We start from the raw sequence: 20287 nt of genomic DNA on the forward strand, positions 1-20287 counted from the left end.
AATACTTAAGGGAAGCCATAGAGAAGCAAAAGGTCTTCACACAAAATCTTCGGAAGTTCAACTCCCACAGCCAGGCTTTCAGGCGGGGCAAGTTCTTCTTGTCTGCGGAGGGAGACTCCGTCCGGCATGTTCTTTGCATATGCTGACAATGACCAGAAACAAGTGTGGTGCAGAGTATCTGGGGCAAGGACTGACATATGGGTGAAGTGCCCTCTGGGTATTTCTGAGAGGACATGCTCGGTCTGACACACGGAATCTAGTCTAGAAGTCCCCTTTTGCTGAAAAGAGAAAGAAATCTGTTTAAGAGTGAGATGTAAACCTTTGGAGTAAACCCCAGTGGGAGCCTTAAAAGTAATTTTTATGCCATAGTTTAAGGTCAGGGTCAAAGTGGAAAAAAAAATAAAGATTTTTAAAAACCCTGAAATAATCAATTATACATACTGTGATAAAAAAGAGAAGCAGGGCTTGTGAGGAAAGATTAGTAACTCCAAAGAGAAACCCCGCCCCCAACCCAGTTAATACCCTCACCCTCAACCAAAGAACGCACACACCCACCACAGCTCGGCAAACACACACACATACATACATACATGCACGCACACACACATACAATCACCACAGCCTGACACACACACACACACACAACCACCATAGCCCGACAGACACACAAACACCACAGCCCAGCAGACACATATACAACCACAGCCCGACAGATATATACTCCCACCATAGCCTAGTAGACAAACAAACACACCCACCACAGCCCAGCAGACATATACACATAACCACAGCACGACAGATACACACACACACACATCACACACACAACCACCACAGCCCAGCACACACACTCACACAACCACAGCCTGGTGCTCGTGCACATACATACAGACACACAGAGCCCGGCAGACACACACCACCACAGCCCAGAAGACAGACAGACAGACAGACACACACACACACACACACACACACACACACCAGCAGACTCACAATCACAGCCCGGCAGACACACACTCACACAACCACAGCCCAGTGCTCGTGCACATACACACAGAGCCTGGCAGACACACACCACCACAGCCCAGAAGACAGACAGACAGACAGACACACACACACACACACACACACGCACACAGGCACACACCAGCAGACTCACAATCACAGCCTGGCAGACACACACTCACACAACCACAGCCTGGTGCTCGTGCACAAACACACATAGACACACAAAGGCTGGCAGACACACACAACTACGACAGCCGAGAAGAAACAGACAGACAGACAGACAGACAGACACACACACACACACACACACACACACACACACACACACACACACAGAGACACACACCACAGCCTGGCAGCAAATATAAATATAAAAAAGAATAAAAACAAATACAATGTCCATGACTGGACTTTTGTCCCCCTCTATCCACTGTATTATTTTGTGAGCAGATGCATTCCAAGACCAGTCAGACAAAGGAAGAAGGCTGTCTGCAGATGATGACAACAGGTAAGACAACGAGTACAGGGATGGTCGCTACCCATCATCTTTGGTAGAGCCCAACAATTTTGTTTGTGTGGTTAACCAAATGCTGGGGTTGCACTGGATGTATTTCAGGAACAGCATGCTTCAGTTAGGTATGATGTAACCAGGTGCTAGGATTACACAAGACACACTTCAGGGACAGCATGACATACTTCAGTTAGGCATGACGGCCTGAGTGCAGCTGACCTGCGTCTCAGATCAAGGCTGAGAAGCCATCAGGAGACCAGTTTGGCTACCTTTCACTTACAACAGACTATGACTACAGTCTTGCCTCCAGTTTGCTCATTAATTGTTAAGGATCTGGACATCTCTATTGTTCACTAAAAGGAGATGAGTACTTAACTCATGGAAGTGGTAGTGGGGTGAGTGTTTATGTGTGTGTACGCATGCTTTGGTGATGGTGTGACTGTGTGTGTGTGTGTGTGCACGCATGCGCGTGTGCGCGCTGTGGTGATGGTGTGAGTGTGTGTGTGTGTGTGTGTGTGTGTGTGTGTGTGTGTATGAGCATGCGTGCGCATTGTGGTGATGGTGTGAGTGTTCATGTGTGTGCATTCATGGCAAGCAGGGCTTCCCCTCCTTATCTGCTTCTTATTTTGACATTTATAACAGTCAAACAGACAGAGCAAAATAAATGTGCGTATCTCTTATGTGGAAATAAACCTTGTCCCACATTCCTCTTTTAGAAAGAAAGAAAAAAAAATCACCACCAGAGAGATATGGTTAAAATTTTGTTCGAAGGCCATGCAACTCCTGAAGCCGCAGCCAGTCAATACTGTTAATGTACCTTGTTAATTTGATAGGATTTGTCAGGTAACTCCACTGGAAAATTATATAAAACTGTTCCAGATGAAAAGATGATAGTGACATGAATTAAAGTGATAGAACAATAGTGGAATATAAACCAGAAATGACACCCAAAGTGGCTGTTGATTTATTGCCATACTGAGTTTGGTTCTGGGCTCCCATGTATATTAGTGCTACAAATCTGGGTCCATTTAGCAGAGGGATGCTCATACATACATCACCAGCTCCTGCTCCAAGCCAAGGTCACTCCCCATTGCATCAATCTTTTCAACAGAGCCCACTTCACAAAGCGGGACTCCTGTAACCATCTCAGATGTAACAGACTGCTCATCCTCTTTCATCTTTCTTTTATCATGTAAAGTACACTTTTAACTTCCATTATTTTTATCTGTAAATTGTTAGCACATAGTTCATCCATTACCTGATCTATCTGTGCATCAGATGCCTACGCTCTACTTGGCCACAGAACTCTTTCCCACTGACACTCTTTCCTGGGGTTACTGCCACTGATGCTACTTACAGAAGGGCACCCCAAGACTGCAGCTTGGGAATGGAGATGTGGGAGCTGAATGCAAAAAGCTCAAGATGGGCAGACAGGTGGAGCATCACTTAAACAATTGGTGTGCTCCACAAAAGCAGCATGCACATGAGACTTCTTTCCTGAATCGAACCGCATTTTCCCACTGACTTGGTTCCAGTGATACTCTGTCTTCATTTTGGATTGATCTGTAATTGGCAGGGGCTCCCGACACTTCAGTTTTAAGTTTCCCTGCCCCACAGGCTTTCAGTCAGGTAGTTAATGATCTGTAAAACTCTTGCCTGCCTCGAGGAGTCACTATTTAAAGGAACCTGTAGGGGAATCTTTCCTGATGGGAAAAATCCTTTGTGTGTTAAATAATCTTACTATGGAGAAGTGAGTCTTTGCCTCTTAATGCTGAGTTAGGCCCCACAGGCTTAGCTGTTCCTCCTGGACAAGTGCAAGCAGGCTGGAAGGGCCTGAGTCAGGGGTGGTAAGCTCCACCATGGGTGAGCACACCAGAGCCTAGAGACACAAGGAGACCTCTGAGAGCCTAAGCATGCATTTATTGCTTTCTTGTCTGTCTGTCTGTCTGTCTCTGGTTTGCAGTTTGGAAGCTTGCTATGGCGTTCATTCCAGGCTATGGACAGAGATGCTGAAGCTAGGGTGCAGTGTGTGTGAGGCTTCGGGACCTAGGCTGGTGGGACTCTGCTCAGGAGATCAGTCAGTGCCACTCAACTGCACCCTTTGAAGTGTGCAGAGGAGGAGGGGTAGAGCAGCGCTGCTTCCCTGTGACTGCAGAGCACAAACATGCTGCTGCCACGGTCTCTATGGTTCACCACTCTCAAGGCTGGGACCCAGCCCTCTGGCAAAGCTTTGACCCTGGCAGGCTCACTGCCTTCCAGCAGCTCCAGCTCCAGGAATCCTGTGGAATAGTGTCCCCAGGGCCAGCAGGCATGGCGTTGTTACCCACACCACTTATTGAGTACTCACAGCCGATTAATGCAGTGAGCACTAAATGTCCACTAGGTGCCTTCAATGTTGGAGACCCAGGAAGGCCAAGGAACCTGTCCAAGATCACACAATTCCCAAATGGCGTGGGACATGACACCAGGCGCGCTGGTGCCAGAAAGCCTCCTGCCAGGCATTGCATGGGTCAGAGAACTGTGCTGGCTTCTATATAAACATGTCCCCTGAGAGATGGGGTTCTTTGATGAGCTCAGAGAACTTGGAAGTAGGAAAGCCATTCTTCCACTCCAGACCTGTCTGCTTCCCAGACAGCCCACATGGCTGCTCAGACTCAAGACACAAAGGAAACTGCCCAAGCAGCTTCGCAACTCTCTGCTCTCTGCTTTCACCAGGGTATACAAAAACGTCCAGATGTCAAACACACACCCACATCAGTATCTGGCAGCCAGCACGACATTCAATCATTGTTCTGACTTCTGTGCTTGCTTTTTATGGGTAAAGTTTCTGTGTGGCATCTCTGGGAAATGAAGGGCTCCTTAAGGTGTCATTTTAAACACACTATTGCAAGCAACTCAAATTATAAACATATGAAGAAAGAAGGAAGTGGACCATCATTAAATATATATTTGTTCAAACTAAATGGTTGCACAAAGAATTAATAGTCCCATCATGAAATACAGTACAACCCACGAAAATCAGGCCAGAAGAAAAGTTTGATTAAAAAATTCTTATGTCACAATACCAAATTAAATAGGAAAGAAAAAGTATTTACATAGGAGTTGGCACGGGAGCTCAGGGTAGGACACTCGCCTGACATGCTCGAGGCCTGGATTTCATCCCCAGAACTGGGGTGAGGGTGTCTAGAAAAGATCTCAAAAGGCTCCTTTCTCAAGATTTATTTAATGTATATGAGTACTCTATTTGAATGTACACCTGCAGGCCAGAAGAGGGCATCGGATCATATTACAGATGGTTGTGAGCTACCATGTGGTTGCTGGGAATTGAACTCAGGACCTCTGGAAGAGAAGCCAGTATTTTTAACCACTGAGCCATTTCTCCAGCCCCCAAAGGCTCCTTTCTAAATGCAGAGTCAGCTCTGGTTAGCAGGAGATTCTGTTCTTTCCTGGTGCTGAGACACATACACAAAATATGTGTTTTTTTATTTTTAAATTTTATTTTATATGTATGGGCATTTTGCTTGCCTGTACGTCTGTGTACCTGCAGGCATATGTTGCCTAGTGCCTGCAGAAGTCAGAAGTCAGAAGTCTGGTTCGCCTAGTACCAGAGTTACAGGTGGTTGTTAGCAGCTGTGTGGATGCTGGAAATTGAATGTGTGTCCTCTGGAAGAGCAGGAAAAGCTTTTAATATTGATCCATCTCTCCAGTCCCCAACAGCATTTTAAAATCTTTCTTTCTTTTCTTTCTTTTTTACTTTCTTTCTTACTTAGTTACTTACTTTGTGGTGCTTGGGGCTGAATTACTGCTGAGCTATATCCCCTGTCCTTTAACAATTACTGTTCTTTTGCTTTTTTTTTTGGTTTTCGAGACAGGGTTTCTCTGTGTAGCCTTGGCTGTCCTGGACTCACTTTGTAGTCCAGGCTGGCCTCGAACTCACAGAGATCCACCTGCCTCTGCCTCCTGAGCGCTGGAAATTAAAGGCTTGTGCCACCATGCCTGGATAACAATCACTGTTCTAAAAGCTTAAAGTTAACTCTTTTCAGGCTGGAGAGATGGTTCAGTGGTTAAGAGCGCCACCTGCTCTTCCAGAGCTCCTGAGTTCAATTCCCTGCAAACACATGGTGGCTCACAACCATCTGTAATATGACCTGATACCCTCTTCTGGCATGCAGATAAGACATTCATATACATTAAATAAATAAATATTTTTTATTTTTTTATTTTTTAAAAGATATATTTATTTATTATTATGTATACAGTGCTCTGCTTGCATGTACTCCTGCAAGCCAGAAGAGGGCACCATATCACATTACAGACGGTTATGAGCCACCATATGGTTGCTGGGAATTGAACTCAGGACCTTTGGAAGAGCAGGCGGCGCTCTTAACCACTGAGCCATCTCTCCAGCCCAAATAAATATTTTCTAAAAGTTAACTTTTTTCTACCATTTCCATTTCAGAGTTTGCTTTTCTTCCCAACATTTATTGTCATGGCCACACTGACCTCTGCAATCGACAGACCCTAAACTGAAGAGCCCTTCCATGTAGAAGCTCTCACGCACCTGCACCTGAGGGGCTGAGGTGCTGGGAAGGGCTCTCCTGAGCTCTGGTATATGAAGCCTCCTCTCACTGTTGCAAAGGTGTTCACAGTGCTCCCAGTCCCAGCCTGGGCAGGTAAGCAGAAGAGCAGCACAGGGCTGGCCTGGAGTGGCCGGGGTCAGCCCTTCCCTCAAACGCATGGGAGGCTGTTTGTCTCCTTTACCAGCTCTCCTCCCTACTCACTTATCCGTCGCCATCCGTCATGACCTTTTCATGCTCCCACTCTGACAGCTTCCAGATACAGTGAGTCAAACTTCACTGGAAGCAAACTATCACGCCAACTGTCAAAGGCAGAAAACATTGCCTGATTGCTGTCCTACATCAACGCCAGCATATAAATCCTTTCTTAACAAGACAGCTCAAAATAAACAAAGCACAACTCTAATGCAGCTACAACTCTCCAGGGAAACAATTTGTCCAAAGGTTAGAGTTATCTGAGGGGACCCTCGTCTGCTTTAACTAACCAAAATATTTCCATAAAAGGAAATTAGCACTGTATATCATCATCCACAATGCAGCAGAGAACCCCTCTGGGCAGCCCCTGCCCTCGGTCCTTCTATGTTCAGCGGCTCATTGAGCACCTCTATGTCTGAAGGCAGCCTGAGCCATCTACATTTAAAGGCAACAGTGCCAAGTGGTTAGGGCCAGGAGCTTTGGATCAAGAAAGCCCTAAGTTCAAGCTTCAGCACTACTTCCTCAAGCTCTGACTTTGGGCAAACTGGAAAAGGATGTGCTGGATGCCAAGCCACATGTCTGGGGCGTGGGAGGACTGTATTAGTTACTTTCTACTGTTGTGATAAAGACCATGACTAAAAGCAATTTAGGGAGGAAAGGGTTTATTTGGCTTATCCACAGGAGCCCATCATTATAGGAAGCCAAGTCAGGAACTCAAATAGGGGAGGAAGCTGGAGGCAGAAACTGAAGGAGACCACGGTGGAGTGCTGCTTACTAGCCTGTTCCTCCTGGCTTGCTCAGCCTGCTTTCCTATACAAGCCTGGACCACCAGCCTAGGGATGGCATCTCCCATAGTGGGCCGGTAACCCGTATCAATTAGTAATCAAGGAAATGCCCACAGACTGACCTACAGACCAATCTGATAGAGGCACTTTCTCCACTGAGGTTCCCTTTTCTCCAAATGACTCTTAACTTGTGCCACACTGACAAAAAATGACCCAATCAAGGACTAAATAAGGCATCCCAGCTATAGGCTCCTGCTGTATCTAATGACTAGTAACACTGGGAGGCAGCTATGGGCTGGGGGCCTGTGACGGGGTCTAGGACTAGGTGGTCAGGGAGCCAAGGAAGGATATGAACAATTATGTGCTGGCTCTTGGCCTAGATACCTGGGACCTGCTCTGTGTTAGTCTTGAAAGCATAAAAATGTAGAATGCCTGTCCAGCCAGCCAGTCCAGCATGCCTGGCTCTTCCAATAACCTCTGTCGACAAGTTTCATGGCACAAATGTTCCTGCAACCTTTAGAACTCCCAGTCTTTGACTGGAGGGTCAGGGCACTCCTGTCAGGGAATGTCCACCTGCAAAGTCTCCAGGTTACTCATTGGAAAACAGGATTTGGGGGAGCACAGCCCACTGGTATTATCCTGAGTAAAGAAACGACTTTTTCTGTAAGCCCGAGTTTCCCCTTCTGTAAAATGGGGGTGACAAAAGTGTCTTGGGTAGTCATGGAATGGAACAGCACAGCACATCAAGTGCTCATCCTATATTGCAGCAAGAAACTCAAGCCATTATTACAGTTCTTTTTAATTAATTTTTAAAATTTTTTTAGTTTTTTAAAAAGTATTTTATTTTTTTCAAGACAGGGTTCCTCTGTGTAGCCTTGGCTGTCCTGGACTCACTTTGCTGGAATTAAAGGCGTTGTCACCACACCCAGCTTATTATTACAGTTTTTAAAGATGAACCCAGACTCAGAGAAGGAGAGCCAGTTTTCTTTAATACTGTGACGCCTGGTATATCAACAATACTCTAGGGCAGGCTCAATGAGTTTGGGGGTTAGGGGTATCAAGCTGGGTGGGAAAGGGGAAGGGAATCTGCAAGGATTTGAGGGAGGGGGTGAATATGATCAGAATACATTGTATTTTTCTTTAAGATTAATTTATTATTTACACAGAGGTCTGCCTGCATATATACTTACACACCAGAAGAGGGCACCAGATCTCTTTATAGATGGTTGGGAGCCACCATGTGGTTTGCTGGGAATTGAACTCAGGACCTTTGGAAGAGCAGCCAGTGCTCTTAACCTCTGAGCCATCTCTCTAGGCCCATTGTATGAAATTCTTAAAGAATTAATAAGACCACTGTGTGTACGATGTGTGTGTGTGTGTGTGTGTGTGTGTGTGTGTGTGTGTGTGTGTGTGTGTGTGTGTGTAATAATGAAAAATTACTAGCAAAAAAAAGGTGAGCCCCAGTTGGGCTGTGGTGATACACGCCTTTAATCCTAGCCCTTGAGAGGTAGAGACAGGTGGATCTGTGAGGGCAGCTTGGTCTACAGAGCAAGTTCCAGGACAGCCAGGGCCACACAGAGAAACCATGTCTCAACCCCCCCCCCAAAAACAAGATGGATCCCAGAAAGATGAAAAGTTAGTTAAAAACTAGGACCAAGACTTCACCAGAGAGCTGTTTCCCACTGTCTCTGAGGACACACACTGTCATAGGCACACTTAAAATACCACTTCCAGGGAAATGAGACACCACCTTGGCAACACTATGGCATTTGCCACTTCATCCTCAGTGGCTATCCCATGGCTACTGACTTGTACGAGAGTGGGATTCGTGTATCAATTTCCTACTATTTGAATCTGAGACTACAAAGCCCACTGTTGTTAAATCTTGGAGCAGTTTTTTTGATATAGTTCCACAATCCTTGTCTTTAGGTTACACGGAGCCTGGAGGCCCAGAAAAGCCCTCTGGGAATACCAGTGGACAGCCCCGGCCAGAGTGGATTTGCTGAATCTGTGTGGCAATCGATAACGTCACAGAGCAGGCAGAGAAGTCTCTGAGACTTGTCTGGATTTACACACAGGATCAGACACACAGGCTGTTTGGGCTTAATGAGACCTCAGAGATCATCCAGTCTGGGGCTTTTATTCTCCATAGGAAGACGCTGAGGCTCAGGGCTAGGGCCATGACTTGTCTGATGTCACCCATTAATGACAGAGCTGTAACCATAACTCATCTCTCCATACTACCAGGCCAGGGCTTAACAGACTAGCACTCCTGCCACACACTGCTGGAATACATCACAGTTTAAAAAGCACCTCAAACAATATACTAGGCACTCAAAACAGAAGAAAACTGTAACTACGATGAAGCCTGGAAAGCACAGCTTCCCCGGGATGAGGAGGGCGTGGCTCTACTCAAGGAGCTCAGCATCTCAAATCATCGGGAGCCTCAGCCAGTAGCTGACAGCTCAGTGTGTGCTAACACATCTGCTGACAAGTGAGTGCCCCAACTCGACTTGTCCTGAGCACGGCAGCAGCATCCAACACAGGGCTGGACATAAGACAGGGTTCACTCAGGGGACCTGAGGCTCAGTGGTGTCTCTGCATGGGGAGTTAGGGGGCTAAGTCTCTGTGACAGAAACGTGTCCCAGCACTAGACACTCTACTGGTAAACGGACACCTCAAGAGAGCTTCTGAAGTCAGCTGGGAAGTAGCAATGACCTTTCGCAGGATGGTTTTGCACTACTACCCTAGGGGTGGGGTCATCTGTGTCTTCCTAGGAACAGGACCCTACTGGAGCTTGATGGCAAGGACAGGGAGCTAACCAAGGGCAATCTGGGGAGAACTCCTAGGAATACTCTTGGGCTCCCTCTACTGTGATGGTTCTGCTGGATTTTTACATTCTCTCCATTTTCCCAATGCTCAGTTCTTTCTTAGCCACATGGAACCTGACACTAGTGTAGCCCCAGACTGCTGGACAGGAATTCTCCAAAGGGAGGCTCTGGAGAGGAACTGGAGAAGACACACAGTTAGACAAGTCCTGACATCTGTATCAGCAGACGCTTCCCTCAGCAAGGCACTGTGCTAATCAGCTCTAGTGTATAGGACTTTCCCAGAGGCCTCCTTCATAGTTCTGTCATTAGTGTTAAACTCAACATTAGATTTTTGTCTGTCCCAATCAAGAAACCAGTCCCTGAGCAGCAGAACTGCTCCTGCTCAATCAAGTGCCCCCATGGATGCGGAGCTGAATGTGGTCACTGCAGGGTCCTGGACTTGTGCCCGGCACCTCCTTAGCATCAGGCGGGACAGGGCCAGCACCATGGCGGATCAGTTCCCTCCTGAGCACATGAAATCACAGGTACCTGTCTAAAAACTACAGAAATGTCTTGTTCACTCGGCCACCCAGAACTACTCATACCACATAGGCCCAAGGAGGAACAAAGCCTTGGCTACGGCTGCCTACTCTTAGGGGCTGGCCTTGTGTTACGGAGCATCCTAAATGTGCCTATTGCAAACTTATAAGCATTGGAGCCAAGCTTTCTTTGAGTTCTTGCTTGTGGTTGCTAATTAGAAGACTTCATAGCAGTCCTGTTGACTAACAGATCCCTTTGGTGATGTGAAAAGGGTCTACAATGACATATGACAAGGCAAAGGAGGCAACTTAGCACAAGTGGCTCAACTCCCACAGACTTCTTGCTCTGAGATTGCTAAGAAAATCAGATGAAAGGTGTGGGAGTTCTTTGAATTCTGTGAGGCTGCGCTCTCCAAATATGCCAATTACAAGACTTTGAAGCCAGCCTGGGCTATATAGCAAGACTTTGGCCCCCTTCCATCTGAGGAGGGGGTGATTCTGAGCCAGTAGCTATCATGTGAGGCCAAGGACAGTTATATGGTCAGGGCTGTAATTCTGTGTTGTATAACAAGAGGTACTGTCATGGCCGTTTTTTGTATTAATTTCTGTGCAACCTTTTTCCTGGTGCCACAAAAACACTTACTGGTAATAGCATACTACAAGCTTCCGTCGTGCACGTGTGCGCCCCCGCCCACACAAACACACACACACACAAACACACTTGTGTAAACAGGTGCATGTGTATGTATGTGTGTGTTTCTGTGGAGGCTGGAGGTCAATGCGAGATGTCTTTCTCAATCACTTTCTACCTTAGCTTTCCAGACAGGGTTTCAATGAGCCTGGGGCTTACTAGTACAGCTTGACTGGCACAGCAGACCCAGGCAGACATTCTCCTGCCTCTGCCTTCCCAGGGCTGTGATCATATACACACACCTCTATGGCTTGGCTTTTAAGTAGGTGCTGGATATTGAACGTAGGTACTCATGTTTGTGTGCAAGCGCTATACAAACTAAGCCATCTCCCATCCGCCTTGATAATATATTAAATGATTAGCTCTCTGTCCTGGGTTTTACTAACAGAATCCACTAGTGTTTCACAGTCATAGATTGGTAGAAAACTGGCTTACATTTGAGTCTTACAGAGCAAAGCATGAGAATCTCTCATCCCCTGACTTTCTTAGAAGCAATGGCAGATGGCAACTAGAGTGTGGGCCCCTTCTGCACTGTCAGAGAAGACAGGCAGCTGCAGCCGCAGGGCAGAGCCCCAGGTTTCCACCTTCTGTTGTGTGGGCCTGCAAACCACGGATTCATGTGGACGGTGGCTCTCTGTGGGGTAGGGAGGGGTGCTGGGCAAATGCTGCAGACAGGCACTCGCCGCAGGCCACAGGAAACCTCTAGTCTGCCGGACACAGGACGGATGGGTGGAGAAGACTATTCATCAGTGTCAGGAGTGATCTGAAGCACCTGGCTAGTCAGGTGAAATAAAATAAATTATTTACTGATCTCAGAATGTTACTGCTCACTTGAATACTTATGAAGAGAGTGCTGTTTGATGTCCTGAACTTTGGGTTGAATTGAGGGAAAGAATTCCTGCATTGTTATGTGCAGTGTGTACTGTGAGCTGAGGGGGTTGGTGTGTGCTTTTTAAGGAGGGGGAGTCTGATGGTAGACAGTTCACCTACCTGGGAGCTCACTCATCACAGGACACAATACTCCAGGGCAGTTTATCTGACTGTCACAAAGTTCCTTAGGAGTAACCAGTGAGGTTTCTGCTTTTGATGCTAGAGCTTGAGCTCAGCTTCTAAAAGAAACAATCATTCTGAAGGGCTGTTTTAGCCGCTCCCCAGAGCCGGGACTGTCCACCAGAGGGCACCGTGTGCGCCACTGCAAGTATCCTGGAGCTGGGAGAAACACTATCATAAACCTTTTCTACCTCACAGGTCTCCATTGTGGCTACAAGTGAGGTTAGAAAGCCATCTCCATATCTGAGCAACCCGGTTCAACACCTGCAAGATGGGGACTAGGAGAGATGGCAAAAGGCAGCACAGGTAATGACAGCTGTCACAGAGCTAAGCTGAGCTACGGATTAGGACCAGCTTCTTTCTGTGGGCCAGCTACTTCATACAACTGCAGAAGGAAAGCATTATAACATTTGTTTTATAAATGGTTAACAACGAAGGTGGAAGAGGGAAAGGATGTGCCCAGGGCGACACTGCAGTATAGAAGCAAGGTACAACCTGAAACTAGTCAAGCACAGAACTTTGCTCCTCCCACAATAGACTCTGTGGCCTTTCTTTCTGGAGATCAGTCTGTAGGTCAGAATCAGGTGGATACAAGTTTTCCTTTTGCCTGTTGGGAAGAGTGGGAGACAGGCCTGGGGTCTGTGGTCATTCCAGGCACTGCTTCTCACACTGCAGACAGAGCAGGCAGGCCTGTGTAACACCCTGTTTTGGACCCCTGTCATGACAGCAGTTAAGCTTCTGGTAGGATTTCCTAGAAAGAAGCCATCAAAAAAGCAGACCCTGAGGCTGAGGAGCTCATCTGGTAGTGTCTTCTGTGCAAGCATGAGTTTGACTCTCCTGAAGCAATGTGAAAACTCCAGGTGTGGCAGTGCACAGCTGTATTCCTAGAGCAGGGGAGGTGGTGACAAAAGGATTTCTGAACCGCTGGTCAGCATAGCCAAGATGGCAAGAGATAGCTAAGTTGGCAAGTTCAGTAAGAGATCTGGTCTCAAAAAAAAAAAAAAAAAAAAAAAGTAGAGGAACAGCCAAGGATGGGATACGTCAGGTGTCACTATCACAGCCAGGACATCGGATTCAGTGATGGTACCAAGATCATACCCTGGGCACCTGGAAGTTCAAATGCTTCTCAGACACAGTGACGATATCTGTCTATTCTTCCAAAGGCACTGGTGATGACGACTTCCTACAGTCCCCAGCTCTTCCTATAGTCCCTGGTGCTGACTGATAGGTGAATGATCTCAGCATTCACTGCTGAGAACTTTTATCACGAGATAGATGTAGGAGGCTGACCTCCTCTCAAATGCTCCACACAGGCCTGATGCCTCAAAATAATCTCAGGGCACTCAGACGGCCAGCATGTGTGGAGGCCAGAAGAAGACACAGGATGCCCTGGAACTGAAATTACAGTGGCTAGGAGCCACCACATGGGTGCTGGAAACTGAACCGAGGTCCTCTGGAAAAGCAGTAAATGCTCTTAAGCACCAAGCCGTCTCTGCAGCCTGAGAAACAGTTTTATGTATAGTACAAACAAAGCAATGTATAACATGGAACAGTAGCAGTCTGCTTAGATCTCAGCTGAGGTGCTCCTTTACATTGCTGGGAGGAGGTGGTGTGAGAGCGTGTGATCACTCACAGTACAGGTATATTGGGTATTCATAACCAAGGCTGCAGTGACATCAGGAGGGCCAACATGGCAAGCCCTCAGATTCATTACATACCGGTTTTTGAATCAAGTTGTAGGTGTATACTCAGAAATCTTTTACTATTGCCAGAGCTTCTCAAATCCCCACATGCAGTTATGTGAACCCACATGGGTCAGGGTCTACAGTTTGAGAAGCTGAGCTCTATAAAAATATAGCTTCCCCCCAAACCACACATGCTGACAAACATATGGGAGGAGGCTGTCTTGTTAGGTTTATTGCCATGAAGAGACACCATGACCATGGAACTCTTACAAGGAAAACATTTAATTGGGGCTGGCTTATAGTTCAGAGGCTTAGTCCATTATCATCATGGCAGGAAGCACAGTGGCGTGCAGGCAGACATGGTGCTGGAGAGGTAGCTGAGAGCTCTACATCTGGATTGACAGGCAGCAGGGAGAGAGTGACATTGGGCTTGGCTTGAGCTTTTGAAACATCAAACCCTACCCCCTAGTGACACACCTACTCCAACAAGGCCACACCTCCCAATAGTGTCCCTCCCTATGGGCCTATGGGGGTCCTTTTCATTCAAACTACCACAGAGGTCAGCCCTCTTTTGGGGGTGGGGGGTGGGGTTGGGGAAGACACTGAACTGAGGACCTTGAGCAGGCCTGAGCTCACACCAGCCCTAGAGACCTGCCTTCTTTCTGAGCAGTCTTTGCATTTTATTTCTATAAGAGACACCACAAGTGAACATTCCCAGTAGATAAAGTACTCAGCAATTTTATGTTCCTAATTTTGTTTTTGAGAGAGGGTCTTACTATGTAGCTCTGGCTGACCTCCTGGAACAGGGCAGAACTGAGGCTCAGAGAGACAGAAAGCATTGCTTAAGGTTACATGGCAGTTACTGAGGGAGCCACAGTTTTAAGCCTGTTGCCCTTCTCTTAACCAGGAAGCTGAACATTCATCATATGCCGAGCTCCTGTCAATAAAACTGGGAAGAGACCTAGGGAGATGACTCAGTCAGTAAAGTGTTTGTGATATCAGTCTGAGGACTTGAGATACGATTCCCAGAACTCAAGTAAAAAACCAGTACTGATGTGTCAAAGACAGGAGGATCCCAGGGGCTAGCTGGTAAGCTAGCCTGGCAATTGGAAGCTCCAAGGTTGGTTAAAGGTTCTGCCTTGAAAGATGAAGTAGGCCGAGTGGTGGTGGTGCACACCTTTAATCCTAGCACTCAAGAGGCAGAGGCAGGTAGATCTCTGAGTTCAAGGCTAGCCTAGTGTACAAATTGAATTCCAGGACAGCCAGGACTACACACCGAGAATTCCCTTTAGCCAGGCATGCCTGTAATCCCAGCACTTGGGGAGGCAGTTTTCTTTGTAAGAGTTACCATGGTCATGGTGTCTCTTCATGGCAATAAAACCTAATAAGACAGCCTCCTCCCATATGTTTGTCAGATCAGAGGCAAGAAGATCTCTGTGAGTTTAAGGCCAGCCTGGTCTACAAAGTGAGTCCAGGACAGCCAGAGCTACACAGAGAAACCCAGTCTCGAAAAACAAACAAGCAAACAAACAAACAAACAAACAAACAAACAGATAAAGCGAAGAGCATCTGAAGGATGAAAGCTGAGCGTGACCTCTGGCCTCTACAGGCTTGCACACCTGCACAGACATGTACAGTTGGGAAGGAATACTAGAAGAGCCTTTGAGGCCTATGATATATTAGTTACAGTCAGATTAATGCCAGTATCAAGATATTATCATGAGAAATAGAAATGTTACAATTTTAGAATTAGACTCAATCTTTACTCCCTTATGCAATGGGCAAACAAGGTTCTATAGGAAAGAGATACGGCAGAGTAACACAACAATCCAACTCCCTCACTGAGAGTGTGGTGTCCTCCCAGCTTCTCCTCTCCCCATGTTGGCGGGCAGAGGATGTGAGCTGGTTAGGACCTGGGCTCCACACCATACTATGTGGAACGAGTTGGGCATGAGGCTGTCTCTGTCCCTCATCACCACCTCTGTCAAGTGGGATGGATAAACTGCCTCTGTCTAGGTAGTGAAGAGTGCGAGGGAAGCAGTTAGACAGTGACTCGGACACAGTGGACACCTAGACAACGCAGCTATGGAGATGTATTACTATCATGTTGACTGTTACAGTGATTTTTCTATTCCTGTTAGGTTTAAGTAAAAGCAGAAATTTAGTGTTTAATCAGAGCAAATCAAGCCCAAACATTAGTTGAAAGACTAGTGACACTCAAATATAACCTCTAAGATCAATAAGAAGCATCCTTGAACAAGGAAGCTATGAGGCTGGGGAGTAAGGACAGGTGCACAGCAGCACCCCCAGGGGCTCTGAGGACATCGCCAGGATCCAAGGAGCCATGGAACGTCCCACAAGCCCGTCCATCTGAGGACAGTCTCAAGTGAGCTCTCTTTTTAACCTTCTGCCTCCTAAAGAAGACAGGACAGAGCCCTCGAGTGGGATGCACTTTAGTTTCATTGTTTAACATTTCCTCAGAAACCAAATTCTCTCTAGTCATCCAGGCCGCATAAATGCTGCATACCGCTTCTCTCCCCGTCTCCACAGGCACTCACCTAGCTGCACATCAGTTGTGAACCGCAGTCTGTGGATCATGCTGACTTTGAATGACTTGTAATGGTGGCTGCTAAGCATATCCTGTACTGTAGCGATGTCAATTTGTGAATCCTCCTCAAAAACTCCGTCTGCCCTTGAACCTGGGGAGGAAAAGAACAGTTTAACACATAAAGATACATGAGGCTTGGCAAATGGTGTCTGCTTAAAATGCTTTGGGATAAATTAAAATAATACGGGCTATTTAATTTGGAGGGGAAAAAGGCTGAGCGATGACTTAATAATGCCATTCCAGTAAACAGAGAATGCTATCGTATTAATCATCCAACAGTTAATTCCACAAACACTGCCGACTCCAAGGCAGGCCCTCGGCTGGGCACTGGGGAGAAAAGTGAGGCTTGTGTTCTCAAGCAGCTCAGTCTCCACAGTGTTGGTCAAAAAATGCGGGTGTGGTTGTCAAGGAACTCATCTATGCTCCTTGAAGAACCCTGCCCCTTCCAAATCCCCAACCAGTCTGCTCAGCAGCTCCCTGCCCTGTGCTCCACAGCAGCCCCTGCCTCAGACAGAAGCCTCTCACGGGCCTGGGTGAGCTGAGCTGCCTCTGTCATCTGGCCACAGACCTTCTGGTTCATTTCTCTGGAGACGTTGCTGATCACTCACACACACCATGGGATGTGACGTAGATGACACACAGGAAGATCGGTGCTCCGCATTCCTTCCTGGGTCCCAGGCTTCTTGCATGAAGCACTTTCTACAGCCAGCAGCTGAGGCAAGGCAGCTTATTAACTGGCTGAACAGTTTTCCAATCTCTCATCAGACCTCACAACACCTTCTCTCACACCCCACCCTCCCAAACTCTGCAGACTGCTTACACCAGGCAAAGGTGAACCATGGTGCAGTCCCCAGAGTCTGGGATGTACATTTCTAAGGAGAAACTGCTGGGACTTGTTCATAGCCCAGACTATTCCTTCAACTCTACTCCAGAACAGCCAAAAATTTCCCCTTCCCCAGGCTCGCTTAGACTTGGTGGCTCTGATACATAGCTACAGTAGCTGGTATATACAAAACCCAGAGCTGGGCAGATCTGGTTCAACTCCAATCTCTACCTCTAATTTGCAGTGAAATCTTTTTTTTAAATAATAATAATAATAATAATAACTATTATTATTATTTTGCTGTGAAATCTTAAGACAAGTGACTACCTCTGTGAACTCATGTTTGATATTCACAGAACAGAAAGACTCTAATACATGACACGACAAACAAACAGTAGTCAGAAGGGCTCATGCTCAGCCTTGTCCTGGAACTGTTTGGTGGTTGCTTTGTCCTAATGTGGAAGTTTCATGAAGGGAGTGAAGTTTCTTACTCCTCTTTATACGTTCCCTGAGAACAGCGTAGGCAATTGGTGTGCTCACACTAACCCTGCTGAATAACAATGGCCAGTCTGTTGTGCGTGTCAGCCACGAGGTCAAGTACTTTTCTCATGTTAGTTGACCTCATGTCAACATGGAGGGTCCTGGAATGTGCCATCTTTATTGACGAGAAGCCAACTTCAGGAATTCCTTCAGATGGAGTTGGTGCTGGTATCACAGTGTAAACTGACAACTTCATGCTTTTCTTTGTCTACAGGCTAACCTTTTAACAGTGTCAATTTCTTTTTCTTTTACATTGCACTCAATTACTAGGAACTGTTTACTGTTTCTAAACACTATGGCCATTCATAGGGACAATATGGCACCTGTGATAGGCTGTCCCCTTGGGAAGGGTGTGAAACCCCTTGGACACAGTCCCGTCCTACAGCACCCTTTGTCTCATTCCCTCCTACTCTCCTTCCTTATCCCTTCTCACAAGCCTGGCTCAAATGAGGCTCCAGGAAGGGAAAGTTTCCCTGATTCCAAACCCGCAAATCTAGTATGGCTCCTGACACTGCAGCCATATTGTCTACAAGACAGTGACCAGCAAGTCAGTGTCTCTGCCTCTAGACTGTAAGCCACAGGTGGGTAATCACAGTGATTGCTGTGCTCACCCCTGTAGCCTAGTCCTAGCACCAGGGCTGTGTCCACACGCAGTGATTTAGCCAGCATCCTACTGCAGGGCAAGCTGAGTGACACGCCACCTCTCCAAGAGCCATGTGCTGACAAGTTTCATTCTGAAGCACTGGTGATTTGGGACAGGCCATGGTCTTCAATGTCTCCTGGGTAATGTGACATCAGAATTGAGGGCTAGGAGGAAAGTTTAGTATAGTCACTTTCTTCAAACTATATTTCAATAGAAACATAACTGCCAAATGCACTTACTGTATTTTCTGGCATATAAGACAACTTTTTAAACCCTGAAAAATCCGTGCCAAAGTTGGAGGTCATCTTATACACTGGGTACGTACCTACAGCTTGCTTCCCCTTGCTTCATATGGCTGGTGCATATATGGGGGGCGGTGCCTCGGCCGATTCCCCACTCTGTGCGCGAAGTATAAAGCCGGGAGGAGCAAGCTGCACACATCTTCCTGTACCTCGAGGAGGAGATCATGAGGGCAGACTGTCTCTCCACCAGAACCCGCCCATTTGACTCGGAAGGCTACATCTTTGGGGTGAGTGTGGAGCGTGCCTTAAAGGGGCAGTATAGGCTGGCACTGGCCTTCTGCCAGCATTTAATAAAGTGCCTGACTGTCTGTGCCCTGCCTGTAAATAGACACATGCCTGAGTCTGCTGCATGGGTGTGTGTTGGAAGAGGGGTAGTCTTATACGGCGAGTATATTCCAAACTCTATATTTTAACTGGAAAAAGTTGGGGTCGTCTTACACGCCCTAGTTGCCTTATATGCTGGAAAATATGGTATTTCTATCTCAGAACTTTTTATACATAAAAATTATAAAGAAAAGATTCCTTATTTCTTAAATACCAAAGTTCACCTCAGCCATCTTTGCTGACAATGCTGCATTAAACAGAGCTTAGTTCTGAGTTCAATAGCTTCTAGAACTTTAACTAATTGGTATTTTCTAAACATTGCAGGTATTTGATTTGGAGAGAGTAATAGCTCATTATGCTAAAATGCCAATTACTAAAACAAAACAACAACAACAACAAAACCCCACACTTAAGATTTTTACATTTTATGATGTTGGATTAAAACCAATTTAAAAATTACTACAACGTGACATACAATTTTTTTACTGAGCAATTTCAATGCCAGCTGCTAATAAAGCATCTTAGCTGTAAATGATAATTCAGATGCTTTTAGATAAAGTGGTGCATAAATATGGCTGGAAATTGATTTAGCTTCTTACAGAAGCTGCTAAAGAATGACACAGTCTGTTTAACACACCAGCTAATGTGTCCTAAAAGCTCAAACAAGTGCCAGTTTTCATAGCTGACTTTACTGTGGGAGATTAATGAAAACTTTATATTTTGCTGAAATGTTAATAATGGGCAGATGAGATGATAGGATTTTAGTCAAGGTCTTAAAGCTATGGAGTAACCAGCAAAGCTTATCAATTTCCTTCTATTAATTTTGTTCAAGACTTTCATAGCTGGAGCTGGTTCAACACTAATGCTTCACACACTGACCTTCTACTCTCTGCCAGGGTAAATTCACATCACACTGAGGATTTCCAAGCTCTACTTTTCGAGTAGGCCCAGGAGTGCCAGTGAGGTTCAGGGTTTATCTGTGTGCACACGCGTCTTGCCCATCCAGGAGTGCAGAATGGGAGAAGGGACAGTAGAAAAGGCTCTTGAACGCCAGGAACTTATGATCAGCTACAGAACACAAAGGAACAGGAACAACCAGCCAAGCCCAATGAATGGCATCTGCAATAGGCACTCTTTCTCAAGGTGATGCCTAAAGCAGAGCCCTGAATTAGCAGTGTCTTTGGGGACCAGAAACT

At 46.4% G+C, this 20287-nt stretch overlaps 1 protein-coding gene across 4 annotated transcripts in view; it reads right to left on the reverse strand.

Annotated features, from left to right (window-relative positions):
- Positions 1–20287, reverse strand: part of Mapkap1 (MAPK associated protein 1) — a 212760-nt gene that overhangs the window by 23970 nt on the left and 168503 nt on the right. For all 4 annotated transcript variants that reach the window (XM_051166492.1, XM_051166493.1, XM_051166489.1 and 1 more), the window contains one exon: positions 16410–16550. In XM_051166492.1, coding sequence (XP_051022449.1) covers positions 16410–16550 — 141 coding nt within the window. The remainder of the gene's footprint in view (positions 1–16409; positions 16551–20287) is intronic.

Source organism: Acomys russatus, chromosome 24 (genome assembly GCF_903995435.1).
Source record: "Acomys russatus chromosome 24, mAcoRus1.1, whole genome shotgun sequence".
In the NCBI taxonomy this organism is placed as follows: Eukaryota; Metazoa; Chordata; class Mammalia; order Rodentia; family Muridae; genus Acomys; species Acomys russatus.